The sequence below is a fragment of the Drosophila tropicalis genome, unplaced genomic scaffold (genome assembly GCF_018151085.1).
Source record: "Drosophila tropicalis isolate 14030-0801.00 unplaced genomic scaffold, ASM1815108v1 contig_573, whole genome shotgun sequence".
NCBI lineage: Eukaryota > Metazoa > Arthropoda > Insecta > Diptera > Drosophilidae > Drosophila > Drosophila tropicalis.
The window spans coordinates 4,870,627-4,882,353 of NW_027173049.1; the positions used below are offsets into that span (position 1 = coordinate 4,870,627).

Sequence of the window (11,727 nt, forward strand, 5' to 3'; positions counted from 1 at the left end):
AAAATTATCCTCAGCGTGGTGGAAACTGCGGACGTGGAAATTCCAGAGGTAACTATCGTGGTCGTAATAATAATCACAACAACTACAATGGTACCAACTATAAAAATAATGGAAGAGGTCAATACAGAGGAAATAATCGAGGACGTGGTAACTCAAGTCGAGGCCACAATAACAACAACAACGTGAGAATAGCCCAAAATGCATCGGGAAACTCTCAAGCCCCTTTAAGTGCCCAACAGTAGAAAATGGAATTGTTCGTGGGGGGGGCGGAAGGATCCAAATGAAATACAAGGAGTTGGCGGGTGCCAATTTCTTCAGTTTGTGGTGAGCGAGTGGTGAATTAAAACGCACGAGAAACTTCGGTTAACTAAATGTAGGTTTTATTATTTATATAATATTCACAGGTAAACCGGCACACACGGAAATGGTTCGGGTTGAAAGTGATTAACAAATCGTAAAAAAATGCAAGAGAACGGGTGTTCGGGTGAAAGGCTCGATTCTTAGTGATGGCGGTGCCCATTGGAAAAAATCAAGTCACTCCTCCTGGTGTGACCGTAGACGCCGAGGATCAAAAAACCCTCCTCACTCCTCACCGCTCACTGCTCTTCGCCGCTCACTGCTGTTCACCCGGTGGCGTGAACATACCGCCCCCCTTGCAACATGTTGCAATTGTCACCCTGGACATATAAAGGATGGGGGACGGCAACGTCCTGGAGCGCCTAGATCCCACAGGAGCCGGAGACGACCCATCCGAACACGGTGCTCTGGGCTGCGGGAGTACCGCTATGACCGGGCACACAGCCTGGTTGGATGACCTCAGGATAGAGGTCTGCCCCGAGCACCACGGATACCGACGCCGGCCGATAGAAGTAGGGGTCGGCCAGGATCAGGGTTGCGAACTTCTCTCGGACCGGCGCCGCCACTTCCCGGATGGGAGTGCGGATGAGCAAGTCCTCTTCGACCCGGAATATAACGTTCCGTCGGAACGTCTTGTCGGACCTCGACTCGAGGACGGCCGTACAGGCTTGGTCGACCCCGACCGTGGTCACAGCTAACCCCAGGGACCGGGCAAAGGAGAGATTGATGCGGCTCTCAGCCGCACACGCATCAAGAAGGACGCGGGTCTCGAAGGATTTCGAGCCATTGCCCAACCGTAGGACTGCGGTGGGCAGGACAGTCGTCGTCCTGGCGTGGAGCAGGGAGGATAACGAAATCTCGGGTGCGCCTTCTGGGGAAGCGGAGCGGTCGGACGATGATCGGGAACGGGGTTGTAGCGGGGGTGCAGCACGACTGGAGGGGGGTGATCGGCTGCGACGCCGGGCGGAGGCACGTCGTCTCGGCGGTTGGTCGGCCATGTGGAGCAGGGTATGGTGCCTTTGCCCGCATCGTCGGCAACCATGGCGAGTCCGACACGCGTCGGATGAATGCTCGTGGGCCAAGCAATTGGGACAATATTTATTGATGAGCACCGCCCGAAGCCGCTTTTCCCCTCGGAGGTTTAGGAAGCGCTGACACTGCCGGAGTGCATGAACCCCCCGACAGACCCGGCATCGGTACACGTTCGTGCCCTGTGGAGCTCGTTTGCTGCGGTGGTGCGGCAGACGCGTGGGGGCCATGTCGCTATGAAAGGGCGAGCTGAATGAACTGTAACGAAAGAAATTACGTATGGGGGAGTGGATTAGTCTATGCACGGGAACGAGAAACATGCACGGAGACGAGGACATTCGGAGGAAACATAGAGGGATTAGGAGTCACGATAAGGTTTTAGACTCAGGACTCCTGCTGTCTTGCAACAGAATGAGCTTCGCTACGGGTCTTCGGATAGACCCACGCGCGGTGGTGACATCAGCCACTCGGACGAGGCCGTCAGCCCCGGGCAGAGTGCGCTCAATTCGCCCTAAGCGCCACTCGTTGGAGGGGAGATGATCTTCGGACACGATCACGAGGTCGCCGGTCTGGATGCTGCGAGTCGGTGATTTCCACTTGTTCCGTTTGTGAAGCTCCTTGAGGTACTCACTCTTCCAGCGGCGGCAGAAAGCCTGCTGGATTGCCTTTAGTCGCTGCCATCGGTTGATCAGCGACATAGGCTCGACCAGAATTTCCGGTTCCGCAATGGCTAAGAGTGGTCCTCCAATCAGGAAATGTCCCGGGCTTAGGGCCAGTAGATCCTCTGGGTCCTCACTCATGGGAGAGATTGGCCTGGAGTTTAGGCACGCTTCGATCCTACACAGGAGAGTGGAAAGTTCCTCGAAGGTGTATTTGACAGTGGACGAGGACTTGTAAAACAGGGTCTTAAAACTTTTGACCCCTGCTTCCCACAGTCCTCCCATGTGGGGCGCGCTTGGCGGAATGAACTGCCAGGATAGGATGTGCTGGGGGAATGCCTTCATTATTTCAAGCTTGGTGGCGTTCAGGAAATCTTTTTCGAGCGCCTTTGAGGCCCCTACGAAGGTTTTGCCGTTGTCGGAGTAAATGCGCTGTGGACATTGTCTCCGTGCGACAAACCGAGAGAAGGCTGCCAGAAATCTTTCAGTGGTGAGGTCGGAGGTAGCCTCGAGATGGATTGCCTTCGTGCTGAAACACACAAAGACGCAGACATAACCCTTAGTTATGAGACACGCACGCCCGGTGTAATTTTTGATCTCGAACGGCCCTGCGAAATCAATGCCCGTGTGGGTGAAGGGCCTGGAATACGTGATGCGTTCTCGAGGGAGATCACCCATCATCTGGGTCTGTAGTCGTCGACGATGAACGATGCAGACCTTGCACCCCTTGATGTGGGACTTTACCATGTTCTTTATCCGTGGGATCCAGAATTTGGTGCGCAAATACCGCACCATCAGTTGATTGCCGCCATGCAACGTGATGCGGTGGGCGAATGCGACAAGCAGGCGAGTGAAATGAGTACTATATGGGAGGAGAATAGGGTGACGTTCATCATATCGGAGGGACTCAGCGGCCCGGAGTCGTCCGCAGGAGCGGAGTAACCCATGCTGGTCGAGAAATGGGTTCAGATTGAGTAGAGTGCTGGATGATGGCAGGGGTCGCCCTTCGCCCAGGGCCCGTATCTCCGCGAGGTATTCCCGCCGCTGAGAGGTCCGAATCAAGGCGCGCTCGGCGGAAAGAAGTTCGTCATTGGTGAGGCGAACCGTGGAAGGCGTCGAAATCCTCTTGGTGGCGAAGCGTAGGATGTACGCGATGACTCGTAGAGCCCTACCATAATTCGAGAACCGTTCGCTGACGTCCTCGAGTAGCGTGGTCGCGGTGGTGTGGCACTGGACCCGTTGCTCCAGCTGGGTGTCTGGGAGTTCGTTATGGGGAGTTGGCCAATACTCGGGGGCTCTCTGGAGCCAGTCCGGCCCATGCCACCAGAGGCTGCTGGCCGATAGCTCGGCCGCGGAGACTCCACGGCTCGCCAGATCCGCGGGGTTGTCCTCGGAGCGCACATGTGACCAGCTTTGGCCACTAGTGCTTTCGGAGATCCTGGATACGCGATTGGCCACGAAGGTGGACCAACTGCACGGAGGTTTATTGAGCCAAGCCAACACGATGGTAGAGTCGGTCCAAAACTGGGAGGTTGCAGGTCGGATTGGAAGTTCAGGAACGATCGACGCCCAGAGATCGGCTAGCAGAACCGCTCCGCACAACTCTAGCCGAGGCAGCGAGACTGTTTTGACTGGAGCTACACGGGTCTTAGCCGTTAATAAATGGACGTCTACTTGATTGCCGTACCGAACCCGCACATATAGGGCCGCTCCATACGCTTTCTGTGACGCGTCACAGAAGCCATGAAGCTCCCACGAGAGCTTATCGCTGGTGTTTAGCCAACGGGGAATGCGGAGTCGACTGAGGCCTGGGTAATCCTGCAGGAATTCATGCCATTGCTGCAGCAGGAGAGGCGGCAGAGCATCATCCCAGCCCAGTTCGGTAAGCCAGATTTGCTGCATGAATATCTTCGCTCGGATGACAAATGGGGCTAGCCACCCAGCGGGGTCGAAGAGCTTAGCGATATGAGACAGAACCTGCCTCTTGGAGATCGACTCCTTCAAGGGGGGTCCGCTGTGGTGAAGAAGAAGACGTCCTCAGCAGCTTGCCATCGAATACCCAAGGTTTTTGCGGTGCTCGCGTCTTCCAGCTCGAGAAAGTCCTCTCGCAGCAGGTGCTCTCTCGGAATGGCTTGAAGTACTTCCTTCTTATTGGAAGTCCACTTCCGAAGCGGGAATCCCGCAGATTGGAGGACCGCTTGAAGCTCTCGTATGGCGAGACGAGCGTCGGCTTCAGTGTGAGCGCCGGCAAGGACATCATCAACATACATGTAGTTCCGAAGGATTTCGCTCGCCTGAGGATACATCGTTTGCACGTCTTGTGCCAGTTGTAAAAAGGACTCGGATCGCCAAGAATGGCGCGCAGTTAACCCCAAACGTGACAGTTTGTAACTCGTAATCCTGAATATTGCCGCAGCGGTCTCGGTAGAGGATCCGCTGAAAGGGGGTATGCCTGGGATCGACTCGGATTTGTCGATACATCTGCGTTATGTCGGCATTGAAAACGAATTGAAAGAACCGCCATTTCAGTACCTGAAGCGTGAGGTCGGCCTGAAGAGTAGGACCGGTGTGCAAGACATCGTTGAGGCTGACGCCTTGTGTGGAGGGGCTCGACGCGTTAAATACCACGCGTACCTTAGTGGTGGTGCTATCGGGCTTAAACACCGCATGATGGGGGAGATAGAAGTTTTTCCCATCTTGAGGCGGCGTCACCCGAATCATATGACCCAATTCCTCATATTCTTGAATAATGGCATCGTACTGCGTTTTTAGAACCGGATCCTTGAGAAGGCGTGCCTCATTCCGCAGGAATTGAGCCAGCGCGATCGGTCTTGAGTGGCCCAAGTCAACGCTATTCGGACCTTTGAACGGTAGGGACACAACATATCGGCCGTCCTTTCCCCTTTGGGTGGTCTCCTGGAAGTTCCGCTCGCAGAATGCGTCATCCTCCTTTTCCGGCTTTGCGGGAAGGTCTTCCACCTCCCAAAACTTGGTGAGGAGTACATCAAGCTTTGCTTCGGGACTAACTCGCGTCTGTGCCGCGAAAACGGATCTAGACACCGGGGGGTCAGGAGTGATAGCCCCACACAGAACCCATCCAAAGATGGTTTCTAGCCCGACAAAATCACCAATATCCTTTTTGATCCGTTCTCCGAGGATGTGGGGAAACAGGTCTACACCGATGATCATGTCAATAGGCGCGGGCTTGTTGTAGTACGGGTCAGCCAGGGGGCGATCGAGGCACTGCGTCGGAACCGTATTAAGGAATGGAGCTGTTGGAATGGCCCCTGACAATTTGGATACGACCAGGGCGGAGACCTCAATCTTGTTCAATCTGTCACACGGGGGAGACAGCATTAGCAGACACACCTTGTCGGCGCAGCCTCCATCACTCTGGCCCATGCCAGTAACCGCGGCGTCTACTGGGTAGAAGGGGGGCTGGACCATGCTGAAGACGCGTTCGGAGAGAAAAGTTGAATCGGCTCCCGAGTCGATCAACGCCCGAATATGATGATCCACACCACGATGGTGCAGAGTGACAATCGCAGTGCCTAAAAGGCCTCTGCCTGGGGTAGATGCAAAATAACTTTGAGCATTTGTGAGCTGGTCGCTCGCGGACGGGCGCTCTGTGACGCTGGATGGTGGGACTTGCGCAGCGGATGGCGAGGGCACGGACACATCACTAGGATGCAACAGCGTATGATGACGTTCCTTGCAGGTATGGCAATTATGCGCACTGGAGCAGCCCTTCACTTGATGACCGCGGGCAAAACAGTTCAGACAAAGTCCCTGCTGTCTAATGGTTTCCAGCCGCCTCTGAACAGGCATATCAAGGAAACTAGGGCAGAGCCGTATTGGGTGATTTTCCCGATGGCACAGCTTGCAAGACGCCGATTTGAGCTGAGCTTTCGCTGGAAACGCTTGGACTTTCATCGTTGCAGAGGATTTGCGGGGGGCCAATGGGGATGGCTTGGACACTTGGGGCCGACTTATGTTCGTCGGTGGCATCCAGGACCCGATACCGATCGGTAAGAAATTGGTTCAAATCGGACCACGTTGAGACGACAGTCTTATTGGGCACTGATTGCTCCCACAGGAGGATTGTGGCCTTCGGCAATTTACTAGTGCAGATGGCGATAAGTAGGACATCCCAATTCTCAGTACTAACACCCGAACGCTCAAGTGCGGTAAGACACCCTTGAAACGCGGTCTGCAGCTCTCGCAAGGATTTGCCCGACTCTTGTGCCACCGCGGGAATCTGAAGGAGTTGTCTGGCTTGAGTCATGACCAGCAGACGGCTGTTTTCGTACCGTGCGGTGAGGTTCTCCCACGCGGCCTGGAAACCCTCATTCGTCAGGGGGACTTAGCCACGATGGTTCTCGCTTCCCCTCGCGTCTTGGCGTTCAAGTGATAGAGCTTCTCCACTTGTGACAAATACGGATTGGCGATATAAATGGCGGCGAACAAATCGCGGAATGTGGGCCATGCTAGGCTGTCGCCATCAAATGTCTCTACCTCACACGGAGGAACTCTATGCCCCGGTGGCCCCGACGGAGCGGTTGGCTGACGCCTAAGAGTCGTCATCTGTACCGAGAGCTGTTCGATGCGTTCTCCGAACAACGTCCCGCATCGCACATATGCCGCGTAAGCGGATTCGTGCTTCGCCTTGATGTGGCTTATGTTTGCCAAGCTTTCCTCGTCGGCTTGGATTGTCAAGGCCTTGTGACAACGGGAGTATTCCATCTCGACAGTTGACCAAAGGGATTTGAGCTGCTCTAAGTGCATTTTAATGGAAAACAAGGGCACTTCAGAAGTTAGAGCTTCACTCTCGCGAGCTTCAAACAGAGTCAATGCGTCGCACGCTATAACGAAATCGGAAAGGGACATTCTGGAGTGTTCTCTACGCTGTTGTGATACGGATCGGGTGACGGGAGCGTCAGAACAGTGCGTCACAACAACGTGCGGAATCTGGGTCTGAGTTGAAAGCTTGGAACGACCTTGGTGTTCCCTCGAGTCTTTAACCGAGAATCTGCGACCCTCAGGTAAGCTGGACGAAGACGGACGGGACCTTGGGGATTCGCTGCGGCTGCGAACTGACGAGAACTTGCGCGAAATATCCGTACGCTTCACGGTCACCGGAGTTGTCGGAGGCCGAACCTTCTCCGGAGTTGCAGAGGGAGACGAAAGACTGTTGGACTTCGGCGCAGTCTTGGACGGCTCCGTGGACATACTCAGGGGACGAGCTTACCGACGAACACCGCGTTTGTGCGCGTCCCTTTTTTTGTTTTGGAAGTGAGAAGTGGACTGTATGGGGACGCAAGAACTTCCTCACTGTGCACCGCAGGATTGCGGGAGAATTTTCTCGCGTGTGGCTCGGAAACGAAGCCTCTTTAATGGGGATAGATGCGGAATAATATACGAACGCACGAATGCGGATTGAAAATTACCGATGGGAGTACGTATAAAACAAAACACGGATGAAATATATAAACAAAGATGTATAGGATAAAAGGAAAATACGTTTTTATATAAATCTGGATCTGGATATATATGTGTGCGCAGAATAATGGCCGGAAAAAATTGTATATATAATTTATAAATATGGACGGAGATATAAATATGGGCCCGATAGTGCTGGAAAAAATATATATATATGTATTTATTTAGAAATATGGGCGGATATATATATGAGCGCAAAAGGCTGGCCGGAAAAAATATATATATAGTTTTTAAAGCTGAACGGATATATAAATATGGGCCCGATAGTGCTGGAAAAAATTTATATGTGTTTATTTATAAATATGGGCGGATATATATTGAGCGCAAAATACTGGCCGGAAAAAATATATATATAGTTTTTAAATATGAACGGATATATAAATATGGGCCCGATAGTGCTGGAAAAAATTTATATGTGTTTATTTATAAATATGGGCGGATATATATATGAGCGCAAAATACTGGCCGAAAAAAATTATATATATAATTTATAAATATGGACGGATATATAAATATGGGCCCGATAGTGCTGGAAAAAATATATATGTATTTATTTATAAATATGGGCGGATATATATATGAGCGCAAAATACTGGCCGAAAAAATTATATATATAATTTATAAATATGGACGGATATATATATGTGAGCGCAAAAAGTTGGCCGGAAAAATTATATAAATGATTTATAAATATGGACGGATATATAAATGTGGGCACGATAATGCTGGAAAAATATATATGTATTGTTTTATAAATATGGGCGGATATATAATTAGGCGAAAAAAGAGAATCGGAAATAATGTGATTTAAATTTGGCGCGCTTGAGCCGCCTATCGATATCACGACTCGACTCACGTGTCACCACTACTCCGAAAACAGCTGTCGGCCGCTGTTTATATATTTGGTTTTTGATTTTGTTGTTTAATTATGTATGTGAATAATTTTTTTTTTGTGGTTGTGCGGAAAAACCAAGAACAAGTGTTGTGCGGAAAAACAAGCGAGTGTTGTGCGCAAATAAAACAACCGATCAATGCATATGGACAGATGCTTTGATCTATGTGTGTACGTACATGCATAAGTACACAGGTGAGTATAGATATGTATGCACACGCGTTGTTCACAACAACAAAAAAAACGTAAGTAATTGTAATTTAATTGGATGTGGGGTTGTGTTAAATCAATGCGCGACACCGAAATGTATTATGCGTTGTGGATATGTACATATGTATGTGCAATGTATGACTATGTAAGCATATACATATGTATGTATGTACGTATGTAAGCAAGTGCACCGGTATCCAAAGACGCGCGTGAGGAAATTAATTTCGCACCTAATTCGAACGCGCAAGAAATCGCGGTGCATACGTGAAGTGCTATTTAAAAAAAAAGAATATTTTTTTTGCCTTTTGTGTCGTGGTAAATGTGCGAAGGGATTGTATGTATATGGATATGTATGTACATATGCGCGTACATCAACAGGTGACGATGTATGTATGTACGTAGATACGCGCGTGTGGAAATAAGTTTGGCATTAAAGATTATTATTCCAACACATAAGAAAACGCGGTGAACACTTTGATTTTTATTTTTCCCTATTTTTTATAACACTTTAATAATTTTTTTTTTTTTGTTTTTTAAACTTTTACGCGGATTTGGCAAACAGCTGTGGAAATTACATGTACATGTGAATGCATATGTAAAAAAGGTGGATTTGGACAAGTGCGAGGAAAAAAAAACATAAATGAAAATGGATAATCGTGGAATGTAAAATGAGAACGTTGGACAATCACGCTAAGGATTAGGAACTACCATGAAACCTTGGAACAGGTCAGGTATGTACATACAATATGTAAAAGTGTGTAGGTCGCTATGGAGAAGCGGGAAAACCTCACACTTTTAGTAGTATGTAAATGAAATGAATAATGAAATTTTGTACTTATCAGGAATTCCGCCGATGCAAGCTGGAGGAGCGGAAGGATATCCGGCTCGAAGGACCAATGTTCGTGGGGGGGCGGAAGGATCCAAATGAAATACAAGGAGTTGGCGGGTGCCAATTTCTTCAGTTTGTGGTGAGCGAGTGGTGAATTAAAACGCACGAGAAACTTCGGTTAACTAAATGTAGGTTTTATTATTTATATAATATTCACAGGTAAACCGGCACACACGGAAATGGTTCGGGTTGAAAGTGATTAACAAATCGTAAAAAAATGCAAGAGAACGGGTGTTCGGGTGAAAGGCTCGATTCTTAGTGATGGCGGTGCCCATTGGAAAAAATCAAGTCACTCCTCCTGGTGTGACCGTAGACGCCGAGGATCAAAAAACCCTCCTCACTCCTCACCGCTCACTGCTCTTCGCCGCTCACTGCTGTTCACCCGGTGGCGTGAACAGGAATGGTTCATGCAATTAATCTCAGTCAGAATATATTTGTCACTTTGCTAACGTATCCAAAGAACTGGTTTTTCTAGTAGACACAGGTGCAGACATTTCAATAGTCAAAGAAAATTTTGATGTCGATTTACATTTCGCTATTCCATGCGATGGCATATTAGGAATCGACTTCATAAAGAAATACAAGTGTCAATTAGACTTCAAGCCGTTTGAATATTGGTTTATAATCAGACCCGATAACCTTAAATATCCAATTTATGTACCAATAACATACAGTTCTGGCAACAACCCAATACTGTTACCAGCAAGATCCCAAGTTATTAGAAAAATTCAATTAAATTCCCAAGAAGACAGTGTATTGATTCCAAACCAGGAAATTAAAGATGGTATTTACATAGCTAGTACAATAGCAACAACAAAAAATACATTCATAAGACTACTTAATACTACAAATAGAGATCAAGTAGTCAATACAAATAACTTGGCATATGAATCACTTTCGAACTACGAAGTAGTCAAAACTAATAATGAAACTAGAGAAAAGTGTGTATTATCTCAACTATCAAAGAACTTTACTACACAATTTAAGTCACAGCTCTCACGCTTATGCACCAAATACAGCGATATACTTATTCGGATTGGAAACAGAACCAATCACTACAAATAATTTCTACAAACAGAAACTGAGATTAAAGGATGTTGAACCAGTATATGTCAAAAATTATCGAAGCCCACACAGTCAGGGGAACGAGATACAGAAGCAAGTCGGAAAATTGATAACCGACGGAATAGTCGAACCTTCTGTGTCTGAATATAATAGCCCATTATTACTTGTCCCCAAAAAATCATCTCCGACTTCAGTTTCAAAGAAATGGCGATCAGTGATTGACTATCGTCAAATAAACAAAAAATTATTGTCCGATAAATTTCCACTCCCTAGAATTGATGACATTTTAGATCAACTAGGGCGAGCACAATATTTTTCGTGTCTTGACCTTATGTCAGGATTCCACCAAATTGAACTCGAAAAAAGTTCAAGAGATATAACGTCATTTTCAACGAGCAACGGCTCGTTTCGTTTCAAGCGATTACCTTTCGGTTTAAAAATAACGCCTAACTCATTTCAGAGGATGATGACCATTGCATTCTCTGGATTAGAAGCTTCACAAGCATTCCTTTACATGGATGACTTAATAGTTATAGGTTGTTCCCAAAAACACAACCTAAAAACCTAAAGCTACATCCAGAAAAATGTTCATTGTTTATGGATGAGGTGACTTTTCTTGGTCATAGATGCACAGATAAAGGAATACTTCCAGATGACAAGAAATATGACGTCATCATGAATTACCCAGTCCCGCACAATGCGGATAGCGCTAGACGTTTTATAGCCTTTTGGAATCATTATAGACGATTCATTAAAAACTTCGCCGAATATTCCCGACACATAACAAGATTATGTAAAAAGAATGTTCCCTTTGAATGGAACTAATGTAACGAACATTGTTACAATATCCCGATTTTAATAAAGAATTCTGTATAATTACGAATGCAAGCAAACATGCATGTGGAGCGGTTTTAACTCAAAACCATGATGGACTCCAACTTCCCATTGCTTATGCATCTAGATCTTTCACTAAAGGAGAAAGTAATAAGTGTACTACTGAGCAGGAATTAGCTGCAATACACTGGGCAATATTACACTTTACACCATATATATATGGAAAACATTTCTTAATAAAAACAGACCATAGACCTTTAATATACCTCTTCTCAATGATCAATCCCAGTTCT

At 47.8% G+C, this 11,727-nt stretch overlaps 1 protein-coding gene across 1 annotated transcript; it reads right to left on the reverse strand.

Moving 5' to 3' along the window:
- Positions 1-358: 358 nt before the first annotated feature.
- Positions 359-9,861, reverse strand: LOC137575563 (uncharacterized). Its single transcript, XM_068288153.1, has 2 exons — positions 9,482-9,861; positions 359-1,644 (listed from the first exon to the last, which is right to left on the reverse strand). Exon 2 carries the CDS (start codon positions 1,614-1,616, stop codon positions 720-722), a length of 897 nt encoding a protein of 298 aa, XP_068144254.1. The 5' UTR covers positions 1,617-1,644; positions 9,482-9,861; the 3' UTR covers positions 359-719.
- Between the last annotated feature and the right edge of the window lie 1,866 nt (positions 9,862-11,727).